Source organism: Chlamydotis macqueenii, chromosome 1 (assembly GCF_036417535.1).
Source record: "Chlamydotis macqueenii isolate bChlMac1 chromosome 1, bChlMac1.mat, whole genome shotgun sequence".
Taxonomy (NCBI): domain Eukaryota; kingdom Metazoa; phylum Chordata; class Aves; order Otidiformes; family Otididae; genus Chlamydotis; species Chlamydotis macqueenii.
Genome location: NC_141556.1, coordinates 4,462,462 through 4,476,767, shown reverse-complemented (window position 1 = coordinate 4,476,767; position 14,306 = coordinate 4,462,462). Strand labels below are relative to the sequence as shown.

The window sequence follows — 14,306 nt, the reverse complement described above, 5'->3', positions numbered from 1 at the left end:
AATAAACCTTATTTTTTGGTGGGGAAAATGGAACTTTAACTCTTAATAGGGCTATTCCCTCTTTGTATCTCACTGCTTCTGTTTGCTTCCAGTCTCACTCTGGCTCCTGTTCTCCTTTTACAGTCTTTAGAGATGAGATTCATCTCACCTATCTTCTGACATCTGCAGGGTAGATGTATCCAACTTTGTCATCGCCTTTGACTCCCCATATACTAAAAGAGGAATAATAGAATCATAGAATCATAGAATGGTTAGGGTTGGAAGGGACCTTCAAAGGTCATCTAGTCCAACCCCCCTGCAAGGAGCAGGGACATCTCTGACTAGGTCAGGTTGCTCAGAGCCTCATCCAGCCTGGCCTTGAACGTTTCCAGAGATGGGGCCTCCACCACCTTTCTGGGCAACCTGTTCCAGTGTTCTATAACTCGCATCGTAAAAATTTTTTTCCTAATTTCTAATCTAAATCTACCCCCCTCTATTTTAAAACCATTACCTCTCATCCTATCACAACAGGCCCTACTAAACAGCCTTTCCCCATCTTTCTTGTAGGCCCCCTTGAGGTACTGGAAGACCGCTATCAGGTCTCCCCGGAGCCTCCTCTTCTGCAGGCTGAACAGCCCCAACTCTCTCAGCCTGTCCTCATAAGAGAGGTGCTCCAGCCCTTTTATCATCTTCGTGGCCCTCCTCTGGACCTTCTCCAACTGGTCCATGTCCTTCTTATGTTGGGGGCTCCAGAACTGGACACAGTACTCCAGGTGGTGTCTCACCAGGGCAGAGTAGAGGGGGAGAATCACCTCCCTCGACCTGCTGGCCACGCTCCTCTTGATGCAGCCCAGGATGCGGTTGGCCTTCTGGGCCGCAAGGGCGCATTGCCTGCTCATGTTAAGCTTCTCATCCACCAGCACTCCCAAGTCCTTCTCCTCAGGGCTGCTCTTGATCCATTCCCCGCCCAGCCTGTATTTGTGCCTGGGATTGCCATGACCCAGGTGCAGGACCTTGCACTTGGCCTGGTTGAACTTCATGAGGTTGGCACGGGCCCACCTCTCCAGCCTGTCAAGGTCCCTCTGGATGGCATCCCTCCCTTCCAGCGTGTCGACGGCACCACATAACTTGGTGTCGTCGGCGAACTTGCTGAGGGTGCACTCTATCCCACTGTCCATGTCGCCGACAAAGATGTTGAACAGGGCCGGGCCCACCACGGACCCCTGAGGGACGCCACTTGTGACCGATCTCCACATGGACATTGAGCCGTTGACCACCACTCTCTGAGTGCAGCCATCCAGCCAACTCCTTATCCACCGAGTGGTCCGTCCATCAAACCCATGTCTCTCTAGTTTAGAGAAAAGGATGTCGTGCGGGACAGTGTCAAAAGCTTTGCACAAGTCCAGGTAGATGATGTCAGTTGCTCGTCCCTTGTCCACCGATGCCGTCACCCCGTCATAGAAGGCCACCAGATTGGTCAGGCACGATCTGCCCTTGGTGAAGCCATGTTGGCTGTCACCAACCACCTCCTTGCTCTCCATGTGCCTTAGCATGGTTTCGAGGAGAATCTGCTCCATGACCTTGCCAGGCACAGAGGTGAGGCTGACCGGCCTGTAGTTACCTGGGTCTTCCTTATTCCCCTTTTTAAAAATTGGGGTTATGTTCCCTCTCTTCCAGTCAAGAATAGGTTCTTCCAAAGAGTGATTCATAACAACACATGTCGACATCCATTTTGTGGTGGAATTAATAATTATTAGAAGTACCCCTGGTTTTCCATTGAGCATTAATAGAGTCTGGGTGTGTAGCTGAGATGCAAGCAGCTATCTGGTCAGACAAATCAAGCCTAGGGATTAAATTACCCTGTTACCACTGAATTGCACAGATGTTATATACCAATATTTGGTTTTGTATATCTGAATGATCATTATAGTTTTTCCTTGGTAGTATACTTAAGGATAAAAGGGCAGTAGACATCCCATCTTCCGTGGTACAAGCCTGGGGACTGTTGGTTTTCCATGCAGAGCTGAGATGTAGAGGGGTGAATTGCCAACCTGGCTTTTCTCTTGTAGTTCCATAAAGAGCGTTTCAAGATTGACATGCCTCACCGCTTCAAAGTCTACAACTACAAGAGCCCGACTTTCTGTGATCACTGTGGCACACTCCTCTGGGGCCTTGCAAGGCAAGGATTGAAGTGTGATGGTGAGTTCCTTGTGCACGTGGCATGAGCTGAGCATGGGAGTGGGATGTTGTCTTCAGAGTTGCAATCTAAAGAGACAAATCTCATTTATCACGTTTCTCTATGAGATTTGTATGAGATGGTATCCAAAGTGGTGAAGGAGTGGTCAAGGGGACCACTCTTCAAGGAGAATCATTCTTCAAGGAGGAGGACCACTGCCAGCATATAGAAAGATATGTGGTCCAGGAAATTTGAGTCACTTCCCAGAAAGACAAGGAATATTTCAGTGCCCACCTTTGATCTTCCAAGATCACTTATTGACTTTAATACTCTATTTCCACTGTCAGACAAACCCAAGACGTTTCACCATCCTCATAATCCTATAAAAACGGGAGATCCCATTCTGTAATTACGGTTTATCCTTGAGGTGATAGTCTGTGGAGTTTTGGTAGCCTGTAGCTGCAAAGGCTGATGAATCTGGAAATACAGACTTTCGCCCAGAAGAAGATGTAAAGAAACTTTGTCTCCATAAAGAACCAAAATATAAACTGAGTGCCATCTCATGAAATATAAATGGTGCCCAGGCTTTGAGGTGTTTATGTGGCTGATCTTTGCCCTTGGCCAACAGCAACACACATTCCTGCCTAATCTAATGTCAAACCCTTAACAGCCTAGCTATCCTCTGTTGTCCTGACACCTCTTGTTCTTTCTTTCAGCGTGTAGCATGAATGTCCATCACAAGTGCCAGACAAAAGTCGCAAACCTTTGTGGAGTTAACCAGAAACTAATGGCTGAAGCTCTAGCAATGATAGAGAGCACTCAGCAGGTAAATACTTTTAAGCTATGAGTGACCTGAAGACAGGAGGATCAGTTACTCAGTTTGTTTCAGTGCAAGAAATAAGGGCATTGAGTGGAGCACTGAGGGTAACAAGCTCAAAGCAAAGAGTAGGAAATGGATCCTTCATGTAATAGGTAGTTATAGCAGTACAGCAATTTCTGGAGGCTAAAAGTTTTCACAGATTCCAGCAACAATCTCCAATGTTCATGGAAAAGAAATTCATTCACGATTAATATGATAATTAATTCTGTTAACAGAAAAGCATTGCCTTTGAATCAGGATTTCTCTGAGACGCATGTCTCTGGAGATAGGGGGAATATTCTGAGAAGATGACTTTGCATGCCTGCACTCTTTACCTGGTATCTACTTCATCTCCGTTGCAGACAGGACAGGACCTGGATGGACTCTTGCCCTGATTTGGTACAGCTGTAGTTACCTTATGTTCATAACGGAGGTTGTGTAACAGGGTCCAAGGCATAGTGATAGGAACTTGGTTTGGTCCTTTTGCTGTCACTGCCTTGCTCCATGGTTGTCACTTAGCAATTCCTTCTGTGACTCCCTGGTCTGTTTGGAATGAAACTCTGGAAAGCAGGGACTCTCATGAAGAGACATGGGCCCTGGGTAGAGGATCTAGATACTACTGTTGTATAAACAGTGTATGAACACCAGAAATTGAACTAAAAAGAAAGAAAAATATCTTATCACAAGATCATTGAGTCCAACCATAAACTTAACACTGCTAAGTCCAACAGTAAACCATGTCACTAAGCACCACATCTACACATCTTTTAAATACCTCCAGGGATGGTGACTCAACCACTTCCCTGGGCATCCTGTTTCAATGCTTGACAATCCCTTCAGTGAATAAATTTTTCCTAATTTCCAATCTAAACCTCCCTTGGTGCGACTTGAGGCCATTTCCTCTCATCCTATCACTTGTTACCTGGAAGAAGAGACCAACACCCACCTCCCTACAACCTCCTCTCAGCCTCCTCTTCTCCAGACTAAACATCCCAGTTTCCTTAGCCACTCCTCATAAGACTTGTCCTCCAGACCCCTCACCGGCTTTGTTGCTCTTCTCTAGATGTGCTTCAGCAACTTAGCATCCTTCTTGTACTGAGGGGCCCAAAACTGCACACAGTATTCAAGGTGCGGCCTCACCAGTGCTGAGTACAGGGGGATGATCACTTCCCTATTCCTACTGGCCACACAGTTCCTGACACAAGCCAGAATGCTGTTGGCCGCCTTGGCCACCTGGGCACACTGCTGGCTCGTATTCAGCCAGCTATTGACCAACACCCCCAGGTCCTTTTCCGCTGGGCAGCTTTCCGGCCACTCTTCCCCAAACCTGCAGTGTTGTATGTGGTTGTTGTGGTTCAAGGGTGTCTCATCACCCTTGAATGCAGACAAACTCTTACGTTCTGCAACATCCTGGTACAAGGAGTTCTTCAGAGTGACATCCAGACCCTGATGTCAGGGATGAGGCTGAAGCATGTTCCAGCCTGTAGTATTTTTCCAGATTTCTTTTCAAAGAGGACTATTGGGAAGGAAGTTGTTAATTGAAATGTTATTTGTGTGGATAGCCAGGGACACGGACCCCTGTGCAAAACAGATCTCTGTATTGGCAGTACAACCACCTGTTAACTCCCACACACAACTCACAGAAGGCTGTGGATTCCTTTAAGTTACCAAACCCTTAAACTTTAGGTACTGTGATGCGCTTTTCATAAGCAAAGACATCTTCTAGATCTTGGCTGGTGTGACAGTCACACTCAAGAAGCAGGAGTGTCTATAAGTTCAGAATATTTGGCTCAAAGTTATTTGCTGCTTTCTGTAATCCAGGCTCGCTGTCAGCGTGACAGTGAACAGATCTCCAGGGATGGACCTCTTGAAATTGGCTTCCCAGTTCCTGTGAAGGAGGTGACACCGCTTCAGGCATTGCCAGTATCTACAACAGGAAAAAAAGGTAGTTTTCCTTAATGATATGGAACAACAGGCTTTGATAATTGTTTGTTTTGTACATGATTAGGTGGAGGTGACAAGCATGGGGAATTTATTAGCCAGTGAATTTTTTGTGCATCTTTCCAGCCTAGAGCAAGACATATCCTTTCTCATCCCAGGATATCAACACCTTTTCACAGCCACATCACTCAGGCGTGGCGGATACCCTGGATCCCGATCTGATTCCTTTTTTCTCTGTAAACCTGCAACTCCCCAGTGCCATCCCAGCCTCTGGTGACAGGAGACACCAACCACCACTCATTCAGCTAACCCCTAAACTCTCAACTGACCCGGTACTTCAGTGCAGCTGGTACCTGCACTAGCAATAATGTGTTTATTCCCCTCCTGGGACTTGTAGACTGTAATATCTGGGAACTTTAAAGAGAAGCTAAGCTCTAAACAGGAGGCTGGGAGTCCTTCTGATCACCATGGGCAATTCTTTTTCTGATTTCAGATTTTTGTGTAGAGGTTGACATCTAGTACCTTTGAAAATCATTGACAGATCATTGACAGGAGCTGATCTAGATGTCACAGCCCTCTGTGCTACAAAAGCAGACATTCAGGAGGGTGAATCAGCATTGATTAACAGACCTTTCACAAAGCTACTAGGGGCTCAGGAGCATGAAATTAAAATTACAGTCTCCTGCGGAGATCCCTTGTTTGTCTGCTTTATGCTTGGGTTAGAGAACTCTGAATATTAGGAGCAAAAATGTCACTAGCTTTCATTAGACTCATGTTGCCCATGTACAAGGTCATTTCAAGACTCCACCAGCGTCGTGGTTCATGATACCCCTCCAAGAACTGTACTGTAACTGCAGCAAACCTGTGATGACACTGACACGGTGTTTTTCTGCCTCCCACAAGCTTTAAAATTCATCTAGCAGAAAAAGAAAAGTACAAGTGAATCAATACTTAAAAGCTAGCAAGGACTAGGACAATAAGTTCTCAGCTCCAACCCTAGCTAAAGGTCAAGCTGAGACCCCAGGCCCCACCATCATCCACTTTCTCGATTAAAATTAACGCTGCCTTGTGTGGAGATAATGTCCTAGAAACTGAACCTACAGCAAAATGTCAGAGAGCACAAGTTAAAGCATGGCAGAGCCACATCACACCAGTGCTCTGGGCTTGATACTGTGCAGCACCAGGCTGTCGAGTCTCAGAGGCTGGTTGTGGTAACGTCTGAGCTAAGGGGATAATGCCCTTTGGCCCCCATGGGGAAATAAATGATGCATCTGTGCTTATTTTATTTTCTACAAGTAGAACTGGCTATGCTAATGTGAATCAGAAAACCCCAAATGGTTTCACATCTGGTTTACATGTGGGTCTGTTTGTCTGCTGAGTAGTCTTCTTGCTGTTCAGCAATTTAGGACAGGACAGCAAACGTGTACATGAGTGCATGGGATAAATCCAGAAAGGGACAGGATCTCTCAGAAGTTCACCTACATCCAAGTGAACAGAGTATTGAAGAAACTCTGAGTAGTTCCATTCCAGGACAGCTGGAGTGCTTGATCAGAGCTTCACATTTAGAGTAGAGCCCCAGTATGAAAATGCTATCCCATCTGTTTCACATGCTAGCTTTTTTTTTTTGCTAGAGTCTTGAAAAGGCCCTGAAAAAATGGCACCGCATCATAACGGCAACAAGCAAGAAGGAATGAAGAAGACAGGCGGCCAGAAATGAAGGGTTTAGTCATGTTTTGCTGCCATAAAACAGAAAGACAGATGAAGGAGTTTGTAAAGTGGGAGTAATGCCACTGAAGAAGGTGGAGTTACACTGGAGTAAAATGTCCTCCAGACAGAAAGCAATGTGGGAGCAGAGCCAATCTGCTTCAGAGATTTGGCCACCGTATTTCCATTTATTTGAAATATCCTTTTAGAACCCTAAGCACAATACCTGTAAGAGCTCTGGGGATTTTTTACTCGTTTCCAAGGGTTTATCTGTATGCTTTGATGTGTGTTGCAGAGCCACAGGGCATCTCCTGGGAGACTCCAGTGGAGGGCACGATGAAGGGGGAGTCTCTAATAGAGTCAGACTTGGGAGGAGAACAGCCCCAGGAGCAGCAAGAGCACCAAGTGCAGCTAAAACTAACCATCGAAGATTTTGTCCTGCACAAGATGCTGGGGAAGGGCAGTTTTGGCAAGGTAAGCATCAGGGGACTGAGACACCACTGTAGAGATCTGCATATTGCTCATTATGGCACTAAATAGCATGTGGTTTGAAGGCCACTTAGGAAAGAACATCTCTAGGAAGAACATCTTCAAAGAACCCTTGCTCTGGCATAGCTATGTCTTCTCCTTGCTTCAGACAAAGATCTTCCTTGCCCTTCCCTCTGCCCTATTAGTTGTGGTCTCATGAGTGCCCAGAACAGGAGAGGAAAGCAGCTGAGTAAAGCAGCAACTTCCCCTTCCACGTGCGTTGGCAGGGCCTGGGCATCCATAGAGAGTTGGTGGGAAAGTTCTCTATGCTGTCCCCCTTCATGCAGCTACTCCTGCCAGCTTAGCTGAGAAAGCTTGGAGGGAGGCGGAAGCATCAGCGGAGAAGTTGAGTGTGGATCCGCTCTCCTCTCTGGAGGAGCAGGTCTCCAGCTGGGAACAGTAACTGCTCTTTCCCAGCTCCGATCTGTGCTGGAGCGTAAAGTGAATTTTGCAGCAGCCAAGAATTTGTGCTTCTGAAACAAGAACCACCTGTTTTCAGCGGATTCATTAATCTTGATGAATTGAGGATTGTTCTTCCTTCTTGCAGATGTCCCCTGGAAGGGGGCTTGTGTTATTCAGTGCCAGTGCAGAGCTACATGAAGCAATTTCAGAGCAACTCACCATTGTGTTTTCACAGCCAATAAGAAGAATGGGTATCATTATGTATTGTGTTGTTGAGATCCTGAACCTTTCCAAGGTGGAAACTATGCCTTAGAGAAGGGCTGCTTTTTGCCTGCTAAGTGAGCTGGAGGAATTGCTGCAGCCAGTTCTGAAACTGGTGAAATATTTGCTGTGTTGGCTTTCTGTGTTTGAAAACATTTTGCATGTCTACACTTTGCCTGGGAAGCAGAGCTGAGTTAAAGCTCAGCCAAAACACCCCAAACTTCACAGCCCAGAGTAACCTGGACTCAAGAGCATAGATGTCATAGCAACATTTACATTGGAAGGAAGGGACCTCTGGAGATCATCTAGTCCAACCTGCTGCACAAAACGGGTCTAATCAGATGAGGTTGATCAGGGGCTTTTCTGGTTAAGTCTTGAATACTTGGAAGCAGATTCTGTACCTTGCTTCAGCCCCCTGTGTTAACACGGACTCTCCAAACTTGCAAACATCTGCATCTCTCTGCAGATGTGGGTGTGCAGAGGATGGGCTATTTCATGCCCTTCTGCAAAAAAAAACATCACCCACAAGCTTCCTGTGTAGGTGCTGCTCCTGGTGCCCTTATTTGCTTGGAGTGAGATTCACTTCCCCATAGAAGGGATAGGGCAAGCAGATCTCAGTGCCTGAGGGGTGTCTCCACCCTGCGTGGACCAGGGAGGTTGAGGGCCAGACTTTTGGGGAAGGGACCCTCTGCATGAGGTCTAGCATTGACTTCCTGCCCCTCAGAAGTCACAGCAAAAGTCACAAATATACTGCGTTCCCCAGGTTCCCCAGGAGAGCAGTGCCCTGCATAACAAACGGGGGTAAAAATGGTGCTTGCAGCATCTGCACTCTCAGCATTTCTGGCCATTCACCACAGAGACAGAGGGAGGCTCTAGGCTCTACTCTGCTACAAAGTGAAATGCAGCAGTAGCCAAAAGGGTAAATAAAACTTTTGTCAGGGCTAAAACATGTCTGAGCTTACTCAGTAACTAGTGTCTGGTAGAGAACTTCAAAGACCTCTTTGATGAGTCTTACGTGTTTATTCAGTCTATGGAAAACAGTGTTGACAGGCTGTTAGCATGAAGATCAGGACTGGCACTGCCTTCCAGGGGAGACTTCTTTGCTCTACAATCTCTAGAAAACCCTTCTCTGGTGCTCCACGGCTCAGTTTTCCTGCCCGTAAGAATAGATAGAGGTCCTAACTCCTCTGGGATGTGCTTTGCTCTTCTCAGAGAAGAAGTCCTGCAGAAGCACACTGGACCCAGCCTATCTGCTCAGGCCTTCTGCTAACTGGGAGGAAGGGGAGAAAGTCACATCTGAAATAGATCGGTCTAACTACTGGTGGACATCATTTTACACCTGCTGAGGATCTGGTGCAGGGCATTTGCATTTCGCATGTTGACAAAGCAAAATTCTATGTTTTGTTATTTAAAGTCAGAAAACAGGAAATGAATCTCATGAGCATTTGCATAAAGATGGTTTCTGTTATCAGAAATGTTTGACTTTCTGACATGTTCTGTCCATACAGGCATGTAGCCCCTGCTCTTGTGATCACCAAGACCTTCTCATCCTTCCCCAGGGTTCAGCTTCATAAAACTATTCTGGGTGCAGGGAACAAACTCAAAGTCTACAAAGTCTTAATGGCAGAATTGGGCCTTAAACATAATCTTTTTTAAGGTCTGCCCTAGTGAATTCCCCAGAGCTCAGCTTCCATCCTTGCATGACTGTGTTGTTAGCTCTGAGTGAAGACCATCACTCTTTCTGAGCTACCCTTTCCACCCTAGGTGTTCCTTGCCGAGCTGAAGAGCACAGACCAGTATTTTGCCGTGAAAGCCCTCAAGAAGGATGTGGTGCTGATGGATGATGATGTTGAATGTACAATGGTGGAGAAGAGAGTCCTCTCCTTAGCTTGGGAGCACCCATTCCTGACTCACGTCTTCTGTACGTTCCAGACCAAGGTAAGATAAGGATCTGTCACCTTCCTCCATGCACTGAGGATGCTTTCCTGAAATACAGATACTTGGTGAAGTGTTTGAGCCTGCCAAATGTTAGGGAATAGCTTGGACATGAAGTAGTGCTAAGGGAAGGGATCTTCAGGTCAACCACCTGGGAAGTGGCTCCAGAAATTTCATCTGCCTTCTCCACGTTAGCCTGAGAGTGGGCTGGGACATGAGGATTATGGCATCCAAGACTGACTGAGGTAGCTATGCAGAGACCTGCTATTAAAGTCTGCATCCTGGTACCCTGGGCTGAGGATGTGCAAAGGCCATGACCACAGCCAGGGTACAGATGTGCCCGCACTGGTGTTATCTGAACCTCTTGGACCATGAAGCAGTGTGCTAGCTTGCAACTAGCTTGGATCAGAGCTAACTCAAGAAACTCTGATTATAGAGAATAAACATGCTGTCACTCACTTTGGGAATCTTCTTTGCCCCCAGTTACTCTTAAATTGCATCAGACTTCCTAATTCATGGAGGACCACTGGTGGCAAAGACTGCAGTTCAGGGGGGCAGCAGAAAGCATCTCCACCTGAAATCTCTCTTAGGACTCCAAACGAAAAATGAAGTGACATTTTAGTAATGTGCATGTCTTCATGGCCCTACATGGGAACAAACCAGCGATTAGGTTTCCAGAGCCTTTTCTGCAGCCACAACCAGTCATCTTAATGCTATAGCACACACAATGCATAGAAAAAAAATATGGAAGAATATTTGAGAGGTTGTCTTGTCTGCCCAACCTACTCAAACCACGCCTGAGAGATGTTTTTTGCCCCTGAGCTCAAATTCAGAGCAGCATCACTCTCATAAGGCTGCTTGTTCAGGGGTTTGGTAGGATGCTCCCAGTCCCCACTTAGTCCCAGGATTTAGTGATACAAAATACCGCTCGGTGTGAGGTTAGGAACAGCTCAGCAAGAGGCTTGCTGCTTCTGCAGGGTCAGAAGAAACAAATATAACCTCTGCGGTATATCCCAGTCACCCCTGGGATGCAGCACCTGTTCAAAGGCAGATTAAATTTGTCATAGAGAATGTCTGGGAACAGCTGTAGGCGATGTGACACCGAGCCCAGGCATTCGTGTTTAACCCCTTCAGAACTGTCAGTGAGTCCAGCATGTCCTGGGAATGGATCCTTGCCCGGAGAGGAAAGGAATTAATTACCTTTTTTTTTTTTTTTTTTTTGAGCTAGATTTCAGAGGAAAATACAAACAACCCAACTCCAAAAGCAAAGAAAATCAAGATTTAATTAAAAAGGCAAAATATTCACAACAGTCACAGCTCTACAAGGGAGCTCATACTCCAGGGAGAGCTGCTTGTGCTGGCTGTAACTCCAGGTGCCTAAGGGGATGTTGACTGATGCTGTGCAGCAGCAGAACCATCTTGTCTGTGGTCCGGCCCTGATCCAGCCCTGGTCTGGAAGCTGGAGGACAAGTTTGGGATGAACACAGCAGTGGCAGCCTGCAGCTCTGGTTTCAGGCAGTGCATGCATGCAAGGGTCCACCTCCCTCATGAGATTGCAACAAAAAGATGTCAGGCCAAATGGCATTGTGCCAGAGGCCGGATGGGATTTACTGACCATTTAGGGTGGGACTGTGCTGTGGCTGAGGCACGGAAAACCTGCAGGATGGAAAAGCAACGAGTGCCTGAAAAATACATGAGTGCCAGGCTCAAAAACCCAACTGCTCTCTTCCTACACTGTCTTAAGGACAGCGTTACAATATAGCCCTCTTGACATACAGAAAGCATCTCCATCCATCTGATCCCAAGCCAACATTGCCACTTTAAAGTTATTTGGTCTCTCCATTTTGCCCTCAAGTGCACAGACACAGAGAAGCTGGAAGGTGGCTGCCCAGGCCAAAGCCACTCTGCGATGATTGATTTCTAGCTTACGTTTTTCTCCCCTGACCTTTGCAAGCCAAGCAGCAATCACTCGATGTGTGAAAGTCATTCAGAGCAGGAGAGCTGCGACGAGCCATGGAGAGTCTTTCAGGGCTCAAAGGACAGCGTGGTTCAGTCGTAATATCTTCTGGAGCAATCATTTTAGAAGCCAGGGCGCTGCTGTGTAGTCCCTCTCTGGACTTAAATATTGAAAACTTGAATTTTCAGTTGAAAAATTGTTTTTTTTTTTTGAAGGCATCACTGGATAGATAAGTAATTTCAAACAGAAATGCACATCTCGATGCCTTTCTGAATCTCTAATGCTTTGGCTTGCAAGGTTTCTGAGGTGCTTCAGCTACTGAATGCCTCTTCAGAGGACACTAAAAACAGGAATATTCCTACGCTGAAACAAGAACCTCAGTAGTCCCCATGTCTCCAGAGGGAAAAAAAAAAAGTCATATCATCTGTTGACAGTTCTTTGAGCTCTGGGATGAGTTTCTTCCTGGCCTCAACCCAGGTAATCAGTGAATGCTGAAATGTATAAAGCTTGACAGCCCTTCAGACAGGTTTTTGTAGGCACCAGGCGCCTAATGCTCCTTTTTATTCCCGTGGAGGCTGAACGATCAGTGCTTTTGAAACTCAGAATACTTGTCATGTTTTGCTACGTGAGAATAAATTCAAACGCATGGGTTTTTTTTTTTCCCAATCTGTTTTTGAACTTGACTCTTTTATTTTACTGCAGTAATCTTTGTATACAGATATTCAGCTGACATAATTATACAGTGTGGATTTTAACAACAAGCTCAGAGAGCTATTCTGTTTTATTAGATTTAAGGGGACACTGTTATGTTAAAGAGGAGGAAAAACATGTTTATAATTCTGTGAAATTCCAAAATTAGTAATGCCAAAACAATGACTAGCATTCCGGTGCTTATGTTTTATTCTTCTTTTTGCATTTCACTGATCTTGTGTGATAAAAATAGGTTTTCCCTTTTTGAAAGTCACTTTTGTTTCTAACCGTTTCTTTACTTCATTGACCAAGGTTTTATTCACACCCTTTACCTAAATGCAAACTGAGTCTTCAGGCATTTTGGCTTGTAGCACAAAAAACAGACAACTATCTCAACCCAAAAGAGAAATAATCTTTATTGCAATTTAAAAGTGAATGTTACAGAAACATTTATTTTCTGCCTTACTAATCTATTCTGTCTTTTAAAAGTCCTTGTGGTGAGCCATTTTCACATGCTCTGTTGTTTTAATGTGCTTAGTACTGACTTTAAAATCTCTTGCATTGGCAGGAAGGAGAAAAGGATTGTAAATAAGGAGTGTGATCCTAATTTAAAAATTCTTAGGCTCTGAAGTGTTTTCCAGTAGTATTTTCAGGAAATTTCTCATCAAAATGTTTCCTTGAAGGAAATTGCAATGCTTGCAAAATTTTCCAAGGGCAATTTCAGTTTTCTTCTATCTTTGTCTTACCTTTAGAGGGGCAGTGCTGAGTTATTTGACCTGAGTCAGAGCGTGTGGGTTGGCACATGCACGTTTCACGGCCGTTCAGGGTTCAGCTCCATTGCCTGGCTGTGTCATGGACCCTCTGAGCAGCCCTGGATCAGGCCCACATGCCCTCCCCAGGCCATGCAGGATCCTCTCTGACCACATGATGCTGATGCATTGCAAGAGAAGTCATCCTGTAGGAAGGTGAGGTTCCAAGAATTGACTTCCAGCACTGCTGAACCACTGAAGCACAACAAAATATTGCGTGGACTGAAGTAAAGGCACAAAAAATATTGGTCACAAGATGAGATGTCCTGTGAGGTCAGACCACTTATCTTTGTAGCCAGCATCTTGGTTTTGGCATTGACCAGGAATTAAGGCTAAAGAAGAGAGTACAGGATGATGCAGTGATTTTTCCGTCGTACAAACCATCCCATGCCTTGGTGTTCAGCCATTTGGGAGACGTGATCTTGAAGCTACATGGTTTCCAAGTCTCCATCCTCCTAGGATTTTTGGAAGGATAACTCAGCTTGGAAACATCTGATTCAAGGGTAGTTGCCCAAATTTGAACCAGCCGATGGGAAAGCTGGGGAAGAATTGGGAAGTTTAGGGAGGCTTTGAGGATCTTGTCTCCTCCAAGCGGCACACTGGAAAATTGGCAAGGTCTCATTCAATCCTGGACAAAATTTCAATGTGGTTCAGTAGAAATAGCAGCATCTCAGCAGAGCTTTGAGATTTCAACCAGGTTCTGCCAGAGAAGGTGTGAGCAGCTGTAATTATAACATCAAATATATGAAGCCTTTACAAGACACTTCTAGGTGGTGTCAGCCCATGTGGTGTGAACAGGTGGAGTGTACTGGCAAGGAAAAGAGGAGGCCAGCTTATATGCATTTTTTTTTAAGTGATAGATGTTTGACATATTAAATGCTCATATTCTAATTGCCTTCCTATTGTCCAGCTCTGAGGAAAATTGGCCCAAATACATTCAGCTTTACCTGAGATTTCTAAAAGTCTGCAATGTATCTCTTCAGCTCTTTCTCCTGAAAAAAATATGACTTTTTAAACTGAAAACATTACTTTCCCTCCCGTATTTTTCAGCTGATAAAATACTTA

At 45.5% G+C, this 14,306-nt stretch overlaps 1 protein-coding gene across 1 annotated transcript in view; it reads left to right on the top strand.

Moving 5' to 3' along the window:
- The window catches only part of PRKCQ (protein kinase C theta), a 65,430-nt gene that overhangs the window by 30,539 nt on the left and 20,585 nt on the right, over positions 1 to 14,306 (top strand). The window contains exons 10-14 of the mRNA XM_086744688.1: positions 2,049 to 2,178; positions 2,872 to 2,981; positions 4,836 to 4,959; positions 6,955 to 7,133; positions 9,615 to 9,788. Coding sequence (XP_086600814.1) covers positions 2,049 to 2,178; positions 2,872 to 2,981; positions 4,836 to 4,959; positions 6,955 to 7,133; positions 9,615 to 9,788 — 717 coding nt within the window. The remainder of the gene's footprint in view (positions 1 to 2,048; positions 2,179 to 2,871; positions 2,982 to 4,835; positions 4,960 to 6,954; positions 7,134 to 9,614; positions 9,789 to 14,306) is intronic.